This window comes from Lucilia cuprina, chromosome 6, assembly GCF_022045245.1.
Source record: "Lucilia cuprina isolate Lc7/37 chromosome 6, ASM2204524v1, whole genome shotgun sequence".
In the NCBI taxonomy this organism is placed as follows: domain Eukaryota; kingdom Metazoa; phylum Arthropoda; class Insecta; order Diptera; family Calliphoridae; genus Lucilia; species Lucilia cuprina.
The window spans coordinates 55,506,204-55,530,338 of NC_060954.1; the positions used below are offsets into that span (position 1 = coordinate 55,506,204).

General features: G+C 28.6%; 2 protein-coding genes across 2 annotated transcripts in view; both read left to right on the forward strand.

The window, feature by feature from the left end:
• The window catches only part of LOC111689315, a 50,560-nt gene extending 34,222 nt beyond the window's left edge, over positions 1-16,338 (forward strand). Inside the window, exons 5-9 of the mRNA XM_046954187.1 lie at positions 5,881-5,933; positions 11,209-11,278; positions 14,386-14,937; positions 15,003-15,833; positions 15,888-16,338. Of these exons, the coding sequence (XP_046810143.1) occupies positions 5,881-5,933; positions 11,209-11,278; positions 14,386-14,937; positions 15,003-15,833; positions 15,888-16,091 (1,710 nt within the window). The 3' untranslated portion in view covers positions 16,092-16,338. The remainder of the gene's footprint in view (positions 1-5,880; positions 5,934-11,208; positions 11,279-14,385; positions 14,938-15,002; positions 15,834-15,887) is intronic.
• Positions 16,339-23,090: 6,752 nt separating this feature from the next.
• The window catches only part of LOC111689316 (proto-oncogene serine/threonine-protein kinase mos), a 3,006-nt gene continuing 1,961 nt past the window's right edge, over positions 23,091-24,135 (forward strand). The window contains exons 1-4 of the mRNA XM_023451788.2: positions 23,091-23,128; positions 23,222-23,376; positions 23,440-23,555; positions 23,621-23,727. Of these exons, the coding sequence (XP_023307556.2) occupies positions 23,127-23,128; positions 23,222-23,376; positions 23,440-23,555; positions 23,621-23,727 (380 nt within the window). The 5' untranslated portion in view covers positions 23,091-23,126. The remainder of the gene's footprint in view (positions 23,129-23,221; positions 23,377-23,439; positions 23,556-23,620; positions 23,728-24,135) is intronic.

Below are 24,135 nucleotides of genomic sequence, written 5' to 3' on the forward strand. Positions count from 1 at the left end.
AATTAGTCTGTTCAGAACAATTTTTTTCTAGAAAAAGATGCACCGTTCAGGGCAACTTTTCTATAGAAAAAGTTGCTTTGTTTAGGGCAATTTTTCTATGGAAAAAGTTGCTCTGTTCAGGGCAATTTTTCTATGGAAAAAGTTGCTCTGTTCAGGACAACTTTTCTATAGAAAAAGTAGCTCTGTTCAGGACAACTTTTCTATAGAAAAAGTAGCTCTGTTCAGGACAACTTTTCTATAGAAAAAGTAGCTCTGTTCAGGATAACTTTTCTATAGAAAAAGTTGCTCTGTTCAGGACAACTTTTCTCTAGAAGAAGTTGCTCTGTTCAGGACAATTTTTCTCTAGAAAAAGATGCACTGTTCAGGGCACTTTTCTATAGAAAAAGTTGCACTGTTCAGGGCAACTTTTCTATGGAAAAAGTTGCGCTGTTCAGGGCAACTTTTCTATGGAAAAAGTTGCTCTGTTCAGGGCAACTTTTTCCATAGAAAAGTTCTGTTCAGGACAATTTTTCTATAGAAAAGTTGCTCTGTTCAGGACAATTTTGTTAAGAAAAAGTTGCTCTGTTCAGGGCAACTTTTCAATAGAAAAAGTTGCTCTGTTCTGGGCAACTTTTCTATATAAAAAGTTGCTCTGTTCTGGGCAACTTTTCTATATAAAAAGTTGCTCTGTTCAGGCTAACTTTTCTATAGAAAAAGTTGCTCTGTTCAGGCTAACTTTTCTATAGAAAAAGTTGCTCTGTTCAGGCTAACTTTTCTATGGAAAAAGTTGCTCTGTTCAGGGCAACTTTTCTATGGAAAAGGTTGCTCTGTTCAGGGCAACTTTTCTATGGAAAAGGTTGCTCTGTTCAGGGCAACTTTTCTATAGAAAAAGTTGCTCTGTTCAGGGCAATTTTTCCATAGAAAAAGTTGCTCTGTTCAGGGCAATTTTTCCATAGAAAAAGTTGCTCTGTTCAGGGCAATTTTTCCATAGAAAAAGTTGCTCTGTTCAGGGCAACTCTTCTATAGTAAAACTGTTGTATAGAAAAGGTTGCTCTGTTCAGAACTTTCCTTAGAAAAACTTTTCTATAGAAAAAGTTGCTCTGTTCAGAAAAACTTTTTTACAGAAAAAGTTGCTCTATTCATGACGACTTTTTCACGCAAAAAGTTGCTGCAACTATAGGAATAGTTGCAGCGTTCATTTCAACTTTTATATAGAAAAAGTTACTAAAGAAAAAGTCTAACAAATTGGGAAAACTTTTCTATAAAAAACTTAGCTTTATTTCAGACAAAGTTGCTCTATTTCAAACATCTCATTTTTATGGTAAAAGTTGTTTTGTTTTTGACAACTTTTCTATACAAAAAGTTGTTATCTTGTAAATCTGAACTATAAAATCTATTCATTTCTTATATTAAAACTCATTCAAAAGGAAAATATGTTCCTTATTTCAAAAAAAAAACAATGAAATTATTTTCTTTTCAACTGAACACTGAATATTAAGGAAGCTATTATCCTTAATTCTTTATTGTATCCTTAATAGACGAACAGAAAATTTTCCATGCAAAAATTTTCTTTGTTTAAAATTTTTATAAATTATGTAAATTTCTTTAGTTTATTTTTATTTTATAAGATTTTCTGTAATGTTTTCGATTTCATTGGAAAATTCCTAGACATTGCAAAATACACAATTCATAAACATATTTACATACATAATTTATATGCATATGTGATTTCTTTTTTATTTTTTTTCTCTCTACTCTAATACTTTATATCCGGTGTGTTTGTTATGTTTTCTATATCCACTCTGGGTTTTTTTTTCTAACTCTTTGTTTTGGCAAATTAATAAACATTGTTATTGCTATTGTTATTATGTTTTATTTCCTTTTGCCAACACTTTCACGATTTCAAAAACAAACTTAAATAAAACTCACAGACAGACATTTAATACGTCTGTCTGTCAGTCAGTCAAACACACATGTTCATGAGACATTAATAAAGAACACAAAAAAGCAAAAATTTTGCTGACTATAATGGCGACGACGTCTACCCAAGTAAAGGTTTTTATTTAACTTCCGTTTTAGCTTTTATTTCAACTCCCTCCCCACCCTTGCTAAAACAAGCAAACCTCATAATTTAAAACAGGCGCCACTTACCAAACTGTATAAATATTGTTATAAAGATTAGAATGGGGATTTGTAAAAAAAAAATAAATAAAGGAAAATTTCTTCCTTTTGCATAAAAGCTTTAAGGAATTTTATAATTTAGAGAGTAGATGTAAAAGTATTTCTTTATTTTGTTATTAAATCTTTGTAAAATATTACTATGAAATTTTATTATTAAATCATCTTTAATTTGCTGTCTTAAATGGTGGTAATTAATTTCAATTTAGTTTATAATTAAGCTGCAAAATGTCAAACCCCCTCGAAAAAAAGTTTGGTTAGTACACATTGGTGGAGTAGTAGTAATTTTCATTTAAATAAACACCCCTGGTGTTATCCAATATATCTTATGGGGAGTAAAATTAAACACATCTGTGGCTCACAAATAATTACCGTGCAATATGTATTCATAACCATACTCCAATGTAATTGTACTATTTTAATTGTAACGTACATTTCAAAGTAGTATTTATGTATATCAGGAGTAGTTTATATATAAGTCAGTTCCAGTTCAATTCTAGTTCAGTTCTAGTTCAGTTTTAGTTCAGTTCTAGTTCAGTTCTAGTTCAGTTCTAGTTCAGTCCTAGTTCAGTTCTAGTTCAGTTCTTGTTCAGTTCTTGTTCAGTTCTTGTTCAGTTCTAGTTCAGTTCTAGTTCAGTTCTAGTTCAGTTCTAGTTCAGTTCTAGTTCAGTTCTAGTTCAGTTCTAGTTCAGTTCTAGTTCAGTTCTAGTTCAGTTCTAGTTCAGTTCTAGTTCAGTTCTAGTTCAGTTCTAGTTCAGTTCTAGTTCAGTTCTACTTCAGTTCTAGTTCAGTTCTACTTCAGTTCTAGTTGAGTTTATCTTATCATGACATTTGATCAAAAATATGTAATTGTTCCCTAGATCTTAATAGAATATTTATCTACAAAAATAAAATTTTACCAAGTCACACCTTGGAAGGAGTTAACAAACAGCTGATGGTGTTTCTCCACTTCTCCTGCAGCAGTATTGCATGCATTATACATCCGTAATGTAATTGGTGACAGAAAAAAATGGCAAAAAAAATTAAATCTTGTGTGTTTGTTGTTGTCCTTTTGTGTTGAATGTTTTAAATTTCATGTGATATTTTTGCGTTGACATGTTTGCATTTTGACAAGTGATTTACGAGTTTATTTTTCTTTTTCCCAGCCTTCTTGAATATAAAGGCCAGAATACCACCAACATTATATTTTTTCTATTTTTTGCATGCTGCATGGCATCTGAGTGTTAATGTTATGGTTCCGTATTGTGATGTTAAATAAATGAGATGCTTTTATCTTTCCGGATGTTGTTGTATAGTATGATTTTCTAGTTTTTCTTTGCACCGTTCTGTTTGTATTTAATGGATTTATTTTTTTAATGAAAATTCAAAATGTTTTTTTTTAATAATAAAAATATTTATTTATGAGTTATAAAAAATAAAGTAGTTTTTTTTAAAAGATTAATTAAAACAATTGGATTGAGTTTTTTTAAAGATATGTTAAATAACATAAATCTTCATTTGTTTGTGCTCAACTGAAACATTTTCTGTAGATCAAATGGCTCTGTTTGCAACAACTTTTCTAGAGATCAAGTTGCATTGATTTTTAAAACGCTTCTAAAGAAAAGGTTGCTCAGATTTTAAAAACTTTTCTATGCAAAAATTTGCTTTGATTGTGACAATTTTTCAATTGGAAAAGTTTTTCAGGTTGTGTCAACGTCTCTATAGAAAAAGTTGTTGGGATTATAAAAATTTTTCTATAAATAAAGTAGCTTAGATTTTGACAACTTTTCATTAGCAAAAGCTTGCTTAGATTGTGACAATTTTTCTTTAGAAAATGTTGCTCTGATTGTGATAACTTTGTTTTAAAAAAGCTTGCTTAAATTGTGACAACTTTTCTCTAAAAAAAATTGCTCAGATTGTAAAACTTTTTTATTTCTTTTCTATAGGAACAATTGCTCAGCTTGTGACAACTTTTTTATAGAGAAAGTTGCTCATGATGTGGAAACTTTTCGATAAAAAAAGTTGCTCAGTTTGTGACAACTTTTCTCTGGAAAAAGTTGCTCAGATTGCGACAATTTTTCTCTGAAAAAAAGTTGCTTAGATTGCGACAAGTTTTCTATATATTTTCTACGGGAAAAGTTGTCCAGATTGTGAAAACTTTTTTGCACAGAATGTGGAAACTTTTTATGGAAAAAGTTGCTCAGATCGCAACAACTTTTCTGTAGAAAAAATTACGCAGATTGTCACTACTTTTCTATAGGAAAAGTTGCTCAGATTGTGACAATTTTTCTGTAGAAAAAGTAGCTTAGCTTGAGATAACTTTTCTATACAAAAAGTTACGCAGATTGTCACTACTTTTCTATAGGAAAAGTTGCTCAGATTGTGACAACTTTTCTAGAGAAAAAGTTGTTTAGAGTGTGACAAACTTTTGTAAACAAAAAGATACTCAAATTGTCACAACTATTTTATAAAAAAAGTTGTTCAGATAGTGACAAATTTTCTGTAAAAAAAGTTGCTCAAATTGTGACAACTTTTCTTTAGAAAAAGTTGCTCAGAATGTGAAAACTTTTCTATAGAAAAAGTTGCTTAGATTGTGGCAACCGGTTCTATACAACAACATACTAAGATTTTCGCAACTTTTCTATAGAAAAATTTGTTCAGATTGTGACAACTTTTCTTTAGAAAAAGTTGTTCAGAATGTGACAATTTTTCTATAGAAAAAGTTGCTTAGATTGTGATAACCTTTCTATACAAAAAGATAATCAGATTGTCAAAACTTTTCTATAGAAAAAGTTGTTCACATTGTGACAACTTTTCTGTAAAAAAAGAAGTTTTTCAGAGTGTGACAAACCAAAAAGCTGGCCACAATGAGATAAACTTTCTCTTTGAAAAAAGTTGCTTATATATTTACTTTTCTATAGAAAAACTTGCTCTCAGTCTGACAACTTTTCTACCAAAAATCTTGCCTCGATTATTGACAATGTATTAATGATCACAATGATGTTTTTCGAATTTATCATGTTAAACTATAATGAAGTTTGATCTCATTGTAATTGTTAAATGAATCATGGCGGTATTGCAACACATTTATCATCTTCCTACAAACAATTTAAATATAAAATTTAATAAATTAACTACATTACAAAAACAAAATAAAAATCGATTAATGACGACTTATAATTACAATATGATCAACATCATTATTTATATAGATTTCAATAGACCCTTAACTAAATAAAAATATCAAGTAGTAATTAAAAAAATAAAATATTTTATTATTTGCTTAACACACAGAAAACACATTAATCTTAATTTTATCTATAATTCTGGGTGATTTTTAATGAAACATTTCTTTTCGTGTAAATAGCTTCTTTTAATTTTATTACATTTTAACATACGAAACCGAGATCGTTTGATTCCACGAAATAAAATTGCTATAAAGCAGAGCACATTTTTTTTTGTGTGACAATTTTAATACTCTCCCTTTTTCCTTAAGAGACTTTTTTAATAGGAATCCGTCAATGTGACACATTTTATTATTAACATGATTAACACTAATTTTAGCATACAAAATGCCCTTCTATAGACATTATAATGAAGTAGTTAGGTGAAGGGGGAGGGATGGAAGTCAGGATGGTTACATTAAATAAAACTAATAATAAAACAAATTTTGTTTATATTTTATGATTTTTGTTTTCTATTTTAATAATACAAATTTCTTTTTTCCCCTCTTTATCATTGCAGAGCCAATGCGGGTCACCAACATTTGAAAAAGAACTGCGTCAGCAATTGGAAAAGTAAGTGGTTTATTTTAGAGACATTGATAAAAAAACAATTTAATTTAACAATTGATTTGTTATTTGTAAAAAAAAGTAATAATAAAAACAACTATTAATAACTTTAAGAACATTAATTGAAATAAAATCTAAAATAAAAATAATAAGGATAAATTGTGGTTGAAACTTAAACGTGTTTTTATCCATTTATTCATTAACATTTTAATGTTAAACGTGACTATTTTCATGTTAAATTGTTTGTGTAATTTAAAACACACTCACACACACAGAAAAACACGAAGTTTATTTCTTTGAAATTAAAATTTTTCTCCCTCTTGTATTACAGTTTTTTTCACATTTTGTTGACAGCTTTGTATTTGATTAACTGCTATTACTTGTATACAGATGTTTGTACACTCAGTCCTATAAAAAAAACTTACTCTAGTAGATTATATTACATTGCTCAGACAAACTGACAAAAGTTTACCAAATTCGGAAATTCTTTCTATAGAAAAATCTATTCAAAATCATTCAACCTCAACAGCTGATTTATTGACTACTTTTCTATAGAAAAGATAAGAAAATCTGTACAGATTCTTACAACATTTTTATGTAAGAAATTTGTTTAGATTATGACAACATCTCTGACGGGTTGTGACAACTTTTCTGCTAAAATAGTTCTACAAATTGTGACAACTATTTTATAAAAAAGCTGATTTTGACATCTTTTCTATACAAAAAGTTACTTAGATTGTCACAACAATTTTCCAAATTAGTGACAACTTTTGTAATGAAGAAGTTTCCTAGATTTTGACAACTATTTAATAGAAAGAGTTTCCTATATTCTGACCAACATTCAATGACAAAAGATTCCCAGATTCTGACAACTTTCCCATTAAAGGATTTGTTTATAATTTGACAAGTTTTCTGCTAAAATAATTGTACAGATTGTGACAACTATTTAACAAAAAGCTTATCTGATTTTGACAAACTTTTCTATACAAAAAGTTACTTACATTGTGTCAACAAGATTCCATATTAGTGACAACTTTTGTAAAGAAGAAGTTTCCTAGATTTTGACAACTATTTAATAGAAAGAGTTTCCTATATTCTGACCCACATTCTATGACGGAAGATTCTAAGATTCCAAGATCCTGACAACTTTTACAGATATTGATAACTTTTCTTTAGACAAAGATTCCCCCATTCTGACAAAAGTTCTATTGAAGAGGTTAACAGATTCTTACAACTTTATAATAGAAAGTTTTCTACAAAACTTTTCTGACAAAAGTTCTCTAGAAGAAGATTGCCAGATTCTGAAACTTTTCTAAAGAAAAGTCTTTCAAAATCTGACAACTTTTCCATAGAAGAATTTTCCCAGATTCTAACAACTTTTCTATAGAAAAAGATTCTTAAATTCTGACAAAACTTCTATAGAAGAAGATTTCCAAGTTCTGACAACTTTTATATAGTTTCCCAGATTTTGACAACTTTTCTATACATAAAGATTTTTAGATTCTGACAAAACTTCTATAGAAGAAGATTCCCAAGATCTGACAACGTTTATATAGGAGAAATTTCCCAGATTTCTACAACTTTTCTTGAGATAAAGATTCTTAGATTCTGACAAAAGTTCTTCAAATGAGATTCCCAGTTTATGACAACTTTTCTAGACAACATTCTGACAAAGAGAAGATAATTTTTAATTCTAAATAGAAAAAAGTATCCTAGACTCTGAGTACTTATCAATAGAAATAGTTTCCCGGATTCTAACAACTTTTCTACAGAAGAAGTTTCCATGATTCTGACAAAAGTTCAATAAAAGAAGATTCCTAAAGTCTGACAACTTTTCAATAGAAGAAGTTTCCTAGATTTTAACAACTTTTCCATAGAAAAAGTACAAAAAGTTTCTGACAAAAGTTCTGTAGAAAAGTTTTCTAGATTTTGACAAATTTTAAATGGAAAAAGTTTCCCAGATTCTTACAACTTTTCTATAAAACAAATTTTGTAGATTCTGACATATTTTTAATATAAAAAGTTTCTGATATTATGACAGCACTTTCCCAAAAAGAAGTTTTTTAGATTGCGTCAACTTTTATGAAGAAAATATTGCTTAGATTGTGATTCATTTTCTACAGAAAAAATTGCTCAGATTGTGACAACTTTTCTTAAGAAAGAGTTGCTCATATTGTGAAAATTTATCTAAATAAAAAGTTGCTCAGATTGTGATAACTATTGTTTAGATTTTAACATATTATCTATAGAAAAAATGCTCAGATTCTAACAAGTTTTCTATAGAAGAAGTTGTTCATATTGTGAAAACTTTTCTGAAGAAAAAGTTGCTCATATTGTGAGCAATTATTAGTATAAAAATAGTTGATCATACTGCATCAACTTTGTTAATCATATTGTGTGAACTTTTCTTTTGAAAAAATTTAACAGATTGTGACAATTGTAAAAGTGTAGCAACTTTTTTGCGTAAAATAGTGCTTAGATGGTGACAAACTTTTGTATAGGAAAATTTGCTCGGATTGTGCCAACTTAATATAAAAAAATACTCAGATTGCAACAAATATTTTATATAAAAAGTGACAACTTTTCTATAGAAAAAGTTGCTCAAAATGTAACAACTTTTCTACAGAAAAGGTTGCTTAAGTGGTGACAACTTTTGTAAGGGAAAAGTGGCTCGTACATAAAAAGTTGCTCAGATTATGGCAACTTTTGCGTTAAAAAAGTTGCTTAGTTTCTGACAACTTTTAGTAAATTGCTAAGAACTTAATATGAGCAAACTTTTTAATATCAAATGGTGTAAATTTTATTAAAAAAAACAGTGAGAATTATTTCGTTGTGTTTTTTTTTTTTTTTAATTCACAATCACTTAACATTTTATACAGAATAATGTTGCAGTTGCTTCTGCTGTTGTTTTTGTTTAATAAAACGGATGCATTGCCGTCATTAAGGTTTTCTGTTTTTTTTTCAGCCACATGCTTTTTTGCACTCGGTTTATTTTCCACAAAACCACAATTCGCACTGTAACAAAGAAATGAATTCAAAACCAAATTCAATGTTTAGAAGTCCCAAATGCAAAAATAATTTACTATTTTTTATTTTTTAAGTTAAATTTTCTTCTTTCACAACATAAACTAAGCCACAATGGTGGCTAAAATGCACTTTGTCTATGGAAGGAATGTGTATGTTTAGTGAAGTTGAAGCATATTCCGCTAAAGGCTCTAGGCTAAAGTTAAATATGCATTTTAGAAACCAAAAAAAGGCCTGATGATGGTCTTCTATACTTCTTACAGTTTTCTATTTATTATTTCTGTTACATTGTACATAAATGTGGCATAAATAGAGTCGTGTTGTAAATTATATACTTACAAACACATGTACATACATATTTACTATGTTAAAGTGGAAAATAAGTTAAGTTTTTCTCTACTTTAATTGCCTGGAAAACACCATCAATCACGACCCTCACGTCAAGAGAAAAAAATGAAAAAAAACGACCTCTGGCTGAACTAAATTTTCTACTTTTTTTAAGGTAATTTTTTTAAATGAAAAATTAGTGGTAAAATTTTGTAAAACTGTAAAATGTCAATTATAGTTTAAGGTTCAATCTTTAGTTGAAGGATTAGGAATTAAATTAAAATTAATCCTCGAAAGTTGTTTTTGAGTACTCAATTAGTTAATTTTGTTTGCTAGTTTAAGCGTCCAATGGAGGTGGTTTAAACTTGAGCAAGAAATGCAAAAGTTTAAACAGCTGATGCCAAAAAATTAACACAATTTTTACTAAAATAAACAAAAAATGTTTGATTTATCGATTAGTATAAATTATATATTACTTTACAATATATTTTTTGTTTTAAAATTAAGTCTTCATTAATTTTCATATTACCTTTACAATTGTCCTCTTCTTTTTCATAAAACATGCGTTGTTTTGATAACAAACAGTGAGGTTTTTTGTTGTTTTGTATGGCAACACTAAGGGCGGGTTTCTTACTCATCAGTTAAATTAGGCTTAACTTGCTGTTAGATTAAACTCGGAACAAATTTAGGCAGACTTTAACCGATGATTATGTTTTTCAGTTTTAGATTTAAGCTCAGTTAACTTTGTTAGTATTGCCAAGTTTTCACTCAAAAACATAAACAATGAACAGCTGTTTTTTGCAAACAATACTTTTGTAAAATGGAAAATTTTGAAAAAAATGTTAAATAAACATTAAAAACAATAATTAATAAAACAAAACAAATCAGAAAATTGCAATTTACTTAAAATATTAAGTTTTTTGTTCTTCCGAAATCATTGTTTTATTGTTTTTTTTTTTTTAATTGTGTTTTATCACTTATAACTTGAGTTTAATTGGTCAATTACACTCAGTTAAACTAAGATAATACTTAAGTATCTTTACTGATAACTGAAAAAACATATATTAAACCAGGTTTAACCAAAGAATGAAGCTGATCTTTATCAGAAAAACTCGCCCTAAAAAGTTTAATCTGGTACTCAAAAGTAAGGTTCTATAGTTGAAACGAAAAGTCGACTTTTCGACTTTTTTCATTTAGTTAAAAGTCGACTTTTCGACTTTTTTCATTTAATTAAAAGTCGACTTTTAGACTTTTCGACTATAAGTATTTTATAAATAGTCAACTTTTTCCGACTTTTCGATTTTTTCGAATTTTCGATTTTTTCGACTTTTTGACTATTTTTGACTTCTTTCGACATTTTTCCGACTATTTTTTGAATTTTTTCGAGTTTTTCCGACTATTTTAGAGTTTTTGACTTTTTTTCCACTTTTTTAAAATTTACGACTATTTTTGACTTGTTTCTACAATTTTCGAGTTTTCGACTTTTTCCGACTTTTTCCGACTTTTTCGACTTTAATTGACTTTTTACGACTTTTTTCGACTTTTCGACTCTTTATGACTTTTTTCGACTTTCTTCGACTTATCGACCTTTTTCGACTTATCGACTTTTTTCGACTTTTTACGACTTTCAGACTTTTCGACTTTTATTAACAAAGTCGACTTTTCTACTTTTTCACAGACGATAGTCGAGTTATCGACTTTTTTCGATAAAAAGTCGATTGTTCGATTATTCGAAAGTCGATTTATAGAACCCTACTCAAAAGCATCAGAATCAATTTAGTTTTAGATTAACTAATCTGATAATTAATTGGCATTTGATTGACAACTCAAAAACCCGCCCTAAAACTGTAAATTTAAGATTATTACACTTTTATTTTCCTAAAAATTTACATTACTTAACATTTTTTTCCAACTTTTATTTTCATTCCAGCATGAGTCGTGTTATCAAGTCCAAGGAACGTAAACAATTACAAACATGCCGGGACCATAAAGCTTTACAGGTTCGTATTTATTTACTTTTTAACTGTAAAATTTCTCTAATTCCCTTAAACTTTAACTAAAATCCAATTTTGTTAAATAAATCTTATGCAAATTGAAAATATTATTCCCTTTATAATTCCAAAAAAAAAACTACATTTTCACTTCAATGATTTTGCTTATCATGTATGAATACTTTAGAATACTGCATTTTCAGTACATGTTGCCGACTTGTCTAATGCATTAGTAAAGAAGGATGTGAAATTATATTCATACATATTATATATATTATTTGCTGACATCATTGTCTATCATGAAAATATATAAAAAAAGTAAAAATTATATAGATAGTTATGACAACCAATATAATTGCTTTGAATAATATAACAATTTGTAAGATTGATATAGTCGACTTGACACTAGCACAAAAGTAATATTATCTGTCAAAATTTTGTGCATGAGAGAAAATGCGGATGGAAAATTTTATAAAGAGAGCCATACCTCTTCATTTTTTGAAATTATTAAGTCGCATTAGTCAAACAGCTGTTTCCATATTACTTTGTTATTGTTTTTATGTAAATCTGAAAATTTTTTTCAAAAATTTTTCTAAAGAAAATGTTGCTCAATTGTTTATCAGAATTACAACTATTCCATAGGAAAGGTTGCTCAGATGCAGCCAACTTTTCTATAGAAAAGATTACTCAGATCCAGACAACTTTTCTATAGAAAATGTTGTTTGGCTAACAAAAAATTTTCTATATAAAAGGTTGCTTAGATTCGGACAACTTTTCTATAGAAAAAGTTGCTCAGATTCGGACAACTTATCTATAGAAAAATTTGTTTAAATTCAGACAAGCTTTCTATAGAAAATATTGCTCAGATTCAGACAACTTTTCTATAGAAAGGGTAACTCAAATTCAGACAATTGTTCTATAGGAGAGGTTGCTCAGATTCAGACAACTTATCTATAGAAAAGGTTGTTCATTTTAAGACAACTTATCTATAGCAAAGGTTGCTCAGTTTTGACAACTTTTCTATAAAAAAGGTGGCTTAGATTCGAAAAACTTTTCTTTAGAAAAAGTTGCTCAAATTCGAACAACTTTTTTATAGAAAAATTTGTTTAAATTCAGAAAAGCTTTCTATAGAAAATATTGCTCATATTCAGACAACTTTTCTATAAAGGGAAAGGGTTACTCAAATTAAGACAATTGTTCTATGGAAAAGGCTGCTCAGATTCAGACCACAAAAAAAAGAGGTTGTTAATTTTCAGACAACTTATCTATGGCAAAGGTTGCTCAGTTTCGACAACTTTTTATAGAAAATGTTGCTCAGATTCAGACAACTTTTTTATAGAAAAGATTACACAGATTTGGAATATTGCTCAAATTCGGATAAATTTTCAATACAAAAAGTTTCTCAGATTCGGACAACCTTTCTATAGATTAGGTTGTTTAGATTCAGACAACAACTTCGGATAGAAAAGTTTGCTCAGATTCAGACAACTTTTCTATAGAGAAGGTTGCTTATATTAAGACAACTTATCTATAGCAAAGGTTGTTCAGATTCGACAACTTTTCTATAATAAAGGTTACTCAAATTCGAACAACTTTTCTATAGAAAAGGTTGCTCAGATTCAGATAAGTTTTGTATAGAAAAAGATGGTTATATTCAGAACACTTTTCTATAGAAAAAGCTGTTGAGATTGTGATCACTTTACTAATTCTCACTTTTTTTTAAATAAGTTGGTCTGATTCAGAACATTTTTCTAAAGGAAAAGTTTTTCCGATTCTAACAACTTTTCTGCAGAAAATTTTTCTCGTATTCAAACAAGTTTTCTATAGAAAGTACTTTTTAGATTTCAGTAACTTTTTTATAGAAAAAGTAGCTTATAATCGGATAACTTTATTATAGAAAATGTTACTCTAAATCAAACAAGTTTCTTATGGAAAAGATTGCTCAGATTCGGACATCTTTCCTATGGAAAAGATTGCTCAGATTTGGACAATTTTTCTATAGAAAAGGTTGCTTAGATTCTGACATCTTTAGTAAAGAAAAATTTCTTAGATTCTTACAACTTTTCTGTAGAATATGTTTTCCTGATATAAATACATTTTCTATAAAAAGACTTTTTCATATTTGAATAATTTTTCTATACAAAAATTTGCTCAAAATCAGACAACATTTCTATAAAAATTTGACAGCTCTATACAGAATTTGTCAGCTCAATACAGAAAAAAAGTTCTTAAGATTGTAACTTCTATTTTGCTGAAAAAAAATTGAGCAGATTCAAACTACATTTCTATAGAAAAAGTTACTCATATTTCAACAAAGTTTCTATAGAAAAAGGTTTTCAGATTTTGGCATTTTTTGTTAACTCATAAGCTCACAAGTTTGAAATGAAAAATATGATCAGGTTGTGAAAACTTTTCCATAGAAAAAGTTGTTCTATTCTGAAAAATTTTACCGAATAAGTTGCTTAGGTTCGGCCAACATTGCCATAGTTGCTGGTAATCAGACAACTTCTAGAGAAAAGATTTCCTGATAACTAGAAAAAGTTGATGGGAAAACTTATCTAGCATTGCCATAGTTGCTGGTAATCAGACAACTTCTAGAGAAAAGATTTCCTGATAACTAGAAAAAGTTGATGGGAAAACTTATCTAGCTCGGAGACTTTAAATTAAAATTTGCTAACAGTTTAACTTTTATACAGAAAACTATTCTATAGAAAAAGTTGCTCAGATTCTAATCACTTTTCCAAACAAAAAAGTAAACATTTTTTTATTTTCTTCAAATCGTCATTAGCATCTATGAATATGCAAGTATTCCCTTGCCAGGGGAATAGTTAGACACCAAACCAACTAAATTTTAAATTATACCATGACTCATAAAAAAAGGCATAATTAGTCTACAGTCTAAGTGCTAATGCAAATGTAATTAGCACCATTTTGAAAAAAAAATTAGATATGGCGAAAAGTAATTAGCACTTCAAATACATATCGTCAACGAAATCGTTAGGGTAATTTAACAACTATAAAGTTTATAATTGAATTTAAGTTTTTAAAGTGAAAACAAAAAATTCTATAATAAAAGATTTTAAATGTTTTTTGTTGCTTTTATTACCGTTTTATAGACACGTTTTGCACGTCAAGAAAATCTACTACACACACTGCAGCAAGAGAATAAAGCTCTGCTGTTACGTGTCCGTCAATACGAGCATTGTTTGGATGATGTTATGCGTAAAGTTGTGGATGCTATTGTGGCCGAAGATAATCTACGTGAAGAGGTGGCGCTGCTAAAGGGGCGTGTTAGAGATTTAGAAGCACAAAATGCAGCATTATCGGCAAGTCCCGCTAAGGGACGTGATGAGGGTTATTGCACAATGAGTAGTGGTCAACCACAACCATCGAATGGTCATTTAGAAGATTTACCTGAAGAGCCGGAACAGTGGCTATTGCCAGCTGAACCGTGTTCAACGGAAATGGAAGACTGGAGTATGTCGCAAGAAGAATTGGCTGTGATAACATTAGATGAAGATCGTGATTTGCAACAACAACAACAACATAGAAGGCAACAAAAACTTAGTGATCATGATTGGATATGGAACTCAACGGATTTGCTCAATTCAACAATGGTGGAAACCGATTCTGTGGGTGATAATATATCACAATTGTTGCAACAAAAGGTGATTGAAACTTAACGCTTGGAAAGGAATTGATTAGATACTATTTTGTTTGTTTACTTTTCCAGATTATTTACTCAGAAGATGAGGAGGTGGCCTGTACAGAATTTACCAATGATTTCTATAAGCTGGTTAATATACGTTCCAGTTCTGCACGCAGTCTTTATTCTTATATCGAAGGTGACACCGATGATGAAGATGATGATGAGGATGACGATGATTCCGAAGATGATGATGATGATGGCAATTCTAGTTTATCACCCAGTCATAAACGTTTACGCTCAAAAGTTTTAAAATCCCGCCAAAAACAACCCAGTCCTACGCCTAGTGAGGCTGGTAGGGCTCAGGTAACCAGCTGTTCCTCTAGTGAAACCGATGATTTCTCCCACTGTACCACACATCAAGAAATCACTCTGCAAACACTCAAAGAAAACGAACCTATAAGCGAAGAAGCAATTGAAAATGAAGACGAACAAACACTTGATCAGCATAGTGATATAGAAATTGAAGAGGTGCAATTGGAGAGCGAACTGCAAACACCGCCCCTGATCATAATGAATCATACCAATCATCAGCGACATTTAAGTGAACATATGACCGAAAAAGAGTGTATAGAGCAGATAATTAAGACAGAATTGAGCAGAACACCCAGACATAAACTAATGAAATCTCAATCGACCATCGAGGAAAGAGAGAGCAATAATATCTTAAGAAATCGTCAACAGCAAAATGAGAAACTATCGCAGGTGGTTAGAAGTGGTAGTGTGAACGGTAATTTAGTTACTAAGGCCAGATATCAAGAAAGAATACAAAATTCGAATAATTCCTGGAGACGCAGCAATGGCTGGAAACGTGTTATATCACCCTCGCACTCACCTACGGTAGCCTCTCCTAAAAAGGTAAGAAAACAGTTTAAATGAAAAGAAAACTAATAATGTTTGAGTCTTCTTTAGGAACTTAAAACTTCAGACTTAAAAAGTCCCCCTAAGCCAACACCCACACGCATACCTTCTTGCAAGCCAACTTCCACAACTCCCAACAATCAACAGCAAAAAGTCTCAACAACCACTGCCACACATTTCCAGAATTCTCAACAATCTACACGTAAATCGAAAATTCCTCCACCCGTTCCCGTACGTCGTTCCTATGCTAGTTAAATCTTATTATAAAAACTTGTTAAAACTCAATGAAATCAGAAAGAAACTTATTCTTTTGGAGGTTCTTTTTTTTTGCCCCTGTAAATATTTAAAAAAGAGAAATTAAGTGCGTCATAGTTTAAGTTTATAGAATAAGTCCGAAAAACAAAAACATTTATTAAAAAAAAAGACTAATATGTGATATACATTTGAAAAATATTTAAAAAACAAATTAATAATATTAATATTAGAAACTAAAAACACCAAATTAACTGCCGTTTCAATAGACTTGAAATATTTATAATAAATTTAACATTTTCAAAAATATTACAAATTACTAGGTATATACTTTGAAAAGTTTTAAAGTAAGAAGTAATCGAAAAAGTTTTTAACTTCAAAGTTTCACTTTTCTTCTTAGTTCCACATTGCTTACTCCTCTTGCTATAGCGCTCTCTAAATCCTTAGTAATGTAAAACTTTTTGTAACATTTCTGTTAAACAAATTTTAACATTTTTATTTGAAAAATAATTATTTTAAATTAAAATTTTCTATTAATTTACAACAAATGAAGGAAAAGTTGTTTGGATTCTATAAAATGTTTTCTATATAAAATTAATCTCAAAATCTACAAATTTTTCTCTAGAAAAAGTTGTTTAGAATCTGAAAACAGACTATAGACTAACTATAGACTACACTTAGACTAGACTATAGACTAGACTATAGACTAGACTATAGACTAGACTATAGACTAGACTATAGACTAGACTATAGACTAGACTATAGACTAGACTATAGACTAGACTATAGACTAGACTATAGACTAGACTATAGACTAGACTATAGACTAGACTATCGATTAGACTATAGACTAGACTATGGACTAGACTATAGACTAGACTATAGACTAGACTAAAGACTAGACTATAGACTTGACTATAGACTAGACTATAGACTAGACTATAGATTAGACTATAGATTAGACTATAGATTAGACTATAGATTAGACTATAGACTAGACTATAGACTAGACTATAGATTAGACTATAGACAAGATTATAGACTAGACTTTTCTTTAGACAAACTTGGTTTGATTCAGACAACTTTTCTTTAGACAAAATTGATCTAATTCAGAAAACTTTTCTATAGAAAAACTAAATTAGATTTAGACAACCGTTCTAAAGAAAACTTGCACTGATTCGGAATACTATTATATTCAAAAAGTTCCTCAGATTCGAACAACTTTTCTATTAAAAGAATTGCTCATAGTAAGTCAGATTTAAACTAGATTTTCGGAAGAGTTTTTCGGAATATGGAACGCTACAAAGATTTGGTCAACCTTTCTATAGAAAATAGTTACTTACGAAAATTTTCTGTAGAAAAAGAAAAATTTTATTAAATTGTGATAACTTTTTTACAGAAAAAGTTAATTAGATTATGATAATTTTTATATAGAAAAAGTTGTTCAGATTGTAATAAATTTTATATAGAAAAAGTTGCTCAGATTGTGATAACTTTTCTATAGAAAAAGTTGCTCAGATTGTGATAACTTTTCTATAGAAAAAGTTGCTTAGATTAAGGCAACTTTTCTATATAAAAAGTTAGTCATATTGTGACAAATTTTCTATAGGAAAAGTTATTTAGATTACGACAAATTTTCTATAGAAAAAATTGCTTAATTACGACAATTTTTCTATAAAAAAAAGTTGCTTAGATTCTAACAACTTTTCTATAGAATACACTGCATAGATTCGAAAGTTTACATAGAAAAATAAACTTTAATGTAATTACTTTTTTTAATAAAAAGTTTCTCAGAATCTTAAAGTTTTTCTATAGAATAAAAAGGTTTAATAAAGAATTATTAAATTTGACATAATTTATATTAATATTTTTTTTTCTAAAACTTTCAAGCAATTTATAATTTCTCCCCACTCTCTGAAAAAAAGTAAAGAAAGAGAGTGTATTAGGGTATGAAAATTATAAATTTGCAAATTTATTGAAGAATTTTTTAAAATAATTTTAAAATATAATTTTTATAAGAATTTGCAAAAATTATTTAAAATTTAATATAATTTTATAAACAATAAGGGTTAAAGGTTAAAAAGCAGTCCATTATTTTATAATTTATTTTGTATATAATAATAAATAATTAAATATAAACTATAGTTTTAAAAACAACTATATAAAAAGCTTAAATTAAGAGTAGAAATACAAAACTGTGGATGTGGTGTTTTCTGATTAAAAGAGAAAATGCAAATAAAATAGAGAGCGACTGCAGATTTATTATTGTTTGTTTTTGTATTTCATAGTTAATGTTGATTTCTTCTTATGCCTTGGCATTCACAGGAAAGGGTTAGAAACATAATTTTTGTTTATAGAAAGTAGCAATGGCAACTCTAATGGAAAAGGAAAGCAAATTTGTAAACAAATTAAAATTAATTTTAATTTGTTGAGAATTTCTTTTACGTTTTATGTTGTGAAAACTTAATATAAAAGAAAAAACGGTCTACAGCTGCAGTATGTTATTACTACTCTTAAATATAGGTTAACTTGTTATTTAAAAAAAACAAAAAAGGAAGAAATAGTTTGAAGTAAAAAAAATAACAAGTATAAACTAAAAAGGCTAAAATTATTTACACAAATTATATAATACTATGTTATTTTCTCAAATATTAACTATCAACTTTTAATTATTATTATAATTTCAAAACTAAAATCTGACATTGTTTAGGGATAATTTATTGAGTTTTTCTTTTATTGTATAAAAAACTAAATTATAATTTATTTAATTTTAATACTATTAATTAATTTACTTAAAATTTAAAGAAATAAATAAACGAAAGACATTAAGTAACAAAAGTTAAAGTAAACTAATTAATTAAGTAGTCTTCCGCACAAATATTAAAAGAAAAGAAAATAAATGAAATGAAAAAAATATTAAAAAGAAAAATTACAATAAATATTAATAATAATAATTTTAAGCCAGAAACAAAAACAGAATTCCACTAATAAATAAATAAAAAAAAATAAATTCATAAGAAATGCAATAAAACATAAAGGTTTCTTATTTCAATATTAATATTAAAAAGAAAAAACTAAAAATGTAAATAAAGAAAAAATTTAAAAAATTTATTATAGAAAACAACAACAAAGTAGCTTTGTTAGTTATAACCAGATTAAAAACAATTTAATACACTTAAAACCATCATACACGCTTGTCAGATCTTACAATGTTGTCAGTAAAATGTTCACAAAATATCTAACAATCATCTGAACTTGTAATTTTTTCTTATGCAACATTGTCAGAAAAAGCATTACTGACAATATTGCAAAACAAAATTTTGTAAGTTGACACTGTTATAAGACATTTTCTGTACATTTTACTGTCAACGTTGTAAGATCTAACAACCTTGTATATAAAGCATTATATACGAAAGTTATATCAGTAAGAATAAAAACAAAATAACATCTTTTTCTCAAAATCTTTTTGATAATTTGTTTTATAATTTATTAATAGTTTATAAACTAAAATAAACAAAAAACTATTATTAAGAACTCTATAACTACTTAAAACAATATAGATTTTTACTATAACCTACCTAGCAGTTCGTTTGGACAGTGACGAACTATCTATTTAACCTACTACTTAGGGTTACCGCTTGCCACCGAGCGTACAGCTGACTAGCTATTTTAACATATGCTGGTCTTACGAGGAATTCAATTTGTCACCCTATAGATTACCAAGAGACAGCAAAAAGCTTAAGTTTGTCTCTCTCTAATACAAAGGGTACACTAAAGTGACGATTGTCTTTACCATCGTTTACAAACAGTATATTCGTGATGAAAAGCGAAATAAAGTCAAACAGATGATTAGACATAAATGAAAATCACTAACTTTTTTCGGATGAATTGACTCATTATAGAACTGCTGGGTAATAATAGAATAACACATAAAAATACTAAAAAAATCTTTCCTAATTAAGCAGTTTGTTTTATTTTAAAAATAATCAAACCCACTTTTTAAAAATTTTTTAAAAATTTCCACACACACAATTTATTTGAAATATTTTGCGCAAACAAACAAATATATTCATATTGTAGGTCAGTACAAACAATAAAAACAACAACAAAAACAAATTATTATAAAATAACAAAAAAACAAAATATTGTATTAAAGGATTATTATTAAAACTTATTTCAAATAAGCAATATATAATGGAATAAGTAGGATCGGATCGGTTAAATTGTTTTTAACAATAACCGTTTGAACAAGTGTAAAATGATATAGAAAGTATATATTTCCAAAATATTATGTATACTTCTATAATATTTATAATAAACGAAAAATTATTAAAAAAAAACATGTGTTTTAATTAATTCAAAAGAAGTTAGCGAAACGTTTTAATGAAAAAGCTATACCCAGTAGGCTTTGTTACCCTATGAGAGGAAATAAAAGTGATCACAGATTTCGCTTGTCTTTTATAGTTTTTGAGAAAACGGACTTTTATGTATTCACACAAAATATCGGTTTTTCGTAGGAAATAAAAGTGATCACAGATTTCGCTTGTTTTTGCTCTATCACTTTTAGTTTTTAAGAAGAACGGAATTTTATATTTTCTCTGAAGATATCGTTTTTTGGTAGAAAATAAAAGTGATCACAGATTTCGCTTGTTTTTGCACTTTCACTTTTAGTTTTCGAAAAAAACAAACTTTTATGTTTTCACTCAAAAAATAAGTTTACAAGTAGGATCACAGATTTCGCCTAAACAACTTTTTCTATATAAATGTTTACACAATTGAGCAACTACAGCGAAGCTATTACAATCTGGCCAACTTTTTCTATAGAAAACTTGTCGCAATCTAAGCAACCTTGTCTATAGAAAAGCTGCCATCATTTGAATAAAATTTTCTATAGAAAAGTTCGCTCTCTATAAAAAAGTTGTGTCAGTCTGAGAAACTCCTTCTATAGAGAATATGTCTGAGTCTGATTAACTCTTTCTCTAGAAAAGTTATCTCAGTCTGAGTAACTCTTTCTATAGAAAAATTATCTCAGTCTGAGTAACTCTTTCTATAGAAAAGTTGTAGACTAGACTATAAACTAGACTGTAAATTATACTAGACTATACACTAGACTATAGATTAGACTATAGACTAGACTATAGACTAGACTATAGACTAGACTATAGACTAGACTATAGACTAGACCATAGACTAGACCATAGACTAGACTATAGACTAGACTATAGACTAGACTATAGACTAGACTATAGACTAGACTATAGACTACACTATAGACTAGACTATAGACTATTGACTAGACTATAGACTATTGACTAGACTATAGACTATTGACTAGACTATAGACTATTGACTAGACTATAGACTATTGACTAGACTATAGACTAGACTATAGACTAGACTATAGACTAGACTATAGACTAGACTATAGACTAGACTATAGACTAGACTATAGACTAGGCTATAGACTAGACTATAGACTAGACTATAGACTAGACTATAGACTAGGCTATAGACTAGGCTATAGACTAGACTATAGACTAGACTATAGACTAGACTATAGACTATAGACTATAGACTAGACTATAGACTAGACTATAGACTAGACTATAGACTAGACTATAGACTAGACTATAGACTAGACTATAGACTAGACTATAGACTAGACTATAGACTAGACTATAGACTAGACTATAGACTAGACTATAGACTAGACTATAGACTAGACTATAGACTAGACTATAGACTAGACTATAGACTAGACTATAGACTAGACTATAGACTAGACTATAGACTAGACTATAGACTAGACTATAGACTAGACTATAGACTAGACTATAGACTAGACTATAGACTAGACTATAGACTAGACTATAGACTAGACTATAGACTAGACTATAGACTAGACTATAGACTAGACTATAGACTAGACTATAGACTAGACTATAGACTAGACTATAGACTAGACTATAGACTAGACTATAGACTAGACTATAGACTAGACTATAGACTAGACTATAGACTAGACTATAGACTAGACTATAGACTAGACTATAGACTAGACTATAGACTAGACTATAGACTAGACTATAGACTAGACTATAGACTAGACTATAGACTAGACTATAGACTAGACTATAGACTAGACTATAGACTAGACTATAGACTAGACTATAGACTAGACTATAGACTAGACTATAGACTAGACTATAGACTAGACTATAGACTATAGACTATAGACTAGACTATAGACTAGACTATAGACTAGACTATAGACTAGACTATAGACTAGACTATAGACTAGACTATAGACTAGACTATAGACTAGACTATAGACTAGACTATAGACTAGACTATAGACTAGACTATAGACTAGACTATAGACTAGACTATAGACTAGACTATAGACTAGACTATAGACTAGACTATAGACTAGACTATAGACTAGACTATAGACTAGACTATAGACTAGACTATAGACTAGACTATAGACTAGACTATAGGCTAGACTATAGACTAGACTATAGACTAGACTATAGGCTAGACTATAGACTAGACTATAGACTAGACTATAGGCTAGAGTATAGAGTAGACTATAGAGTAAAGACTAGACTATTAAAATCAATTTTTATTAAAAAATCTGAGTAAGGCCAGGCTTTCATTATTTTCTTCATTTTAATCGTTATTTGATAAATAAAATTTACTTTTTTAATATTTGCATTATTATTAATTTTATTTATTTATGAACAAAATACTTAATAGAAGTTTGGAATTTATTTTTTAGTAGGGTACGTTGAGAGTCTACCATTAACAAAAATAAAACAAAATAGTTATTTTGTTTTATTTTAAGTAGCAAGCATTTTTGATTACTTTTCAAACGTCATAAAGGGGAGAAAAATATAAATAAATCAACACTTAGCCACAACTCCAACAAAAATCTATAAAAAACCGTTATTTGAGAAGATAAAAATAATAAAAAAGAAATTTTAAGAAACACAACATAAAAGAACGTCACAAAAAACAGAACTAATTAAATGTAAAATGTAAGTTGAAAATAAAAACTAACAAAAAATGTTTAAAATATAATAAAAATAAAATTAATAAAAATACTTTTTTTAATAATAATTTGCCCAAAGGTCCTATTTGCAAATACAAAACAAAGAAAATGAATTGATATTAAACACTCCCAATCGTTTGGAAATACTTAAAGAGGGTGCACCAATTAATCAAATTAAAAGTAATTTACTGGGACGAGGAACATATGGCACAGTAATTAAAGCTATTTATAAAGGTAATTCTTTATTCCAGGATTTTGTTTGTAAGATTTTGTAGTTTTTTTCTATAATTATTTCAGCAAAACCGGTGGCAGTTAAAATTATAAAAAATTCACAAGATGTAAATAAACAAACTGCCGGTAATGAGGCCCATATATTGGGTTGGTTACATCCAAATATCGTGAGAATTTTTAAGGTTATTTTTATTAAAAGTTTAATTAGTAAAAACGAAAGCTTAATTATTTATTATTATCAATCTAGATTGAATCTACACCAAATTTTTCCATTGTGGTAATGGAACGTTTTAATGGTCATTGTTTGCAAAAAGTTTTGGATACAATTGAATTGCCTTTAATTCATAGGATCTTGTAAGTATTGTTTAGTCTATCGATTTATCTAGTCTATTGACTAGTCTATAGTCTAATAATTGTCTATTGTTTTGTCTTATGACAGTGTTTAGTTTAGTTCATTAACTAATCTATAGTTAAGTGTCTTATCCATTGATAAGACTCTATATCGACTAACCTATCTAATGTATCGACTAGTCTGTTATCTAGTCTACTGACTAGTCTATGAACTAGTCTACCGTGTAGTCTATTAACTAGTCTACCGTGTAGTCTAAAACCTAGTCTATCATCTAGTCTATTGACTAGTCTATCGTCTAGTCCAATGAATAGTTTACCGACTGGTCAATCGTCAAATCTTTCGACTAGTCTATCATCTAGTGTATTTACTAGTCTTTAGTTTAGTCTGTCGACTAGCCTACCGTTTAGTCT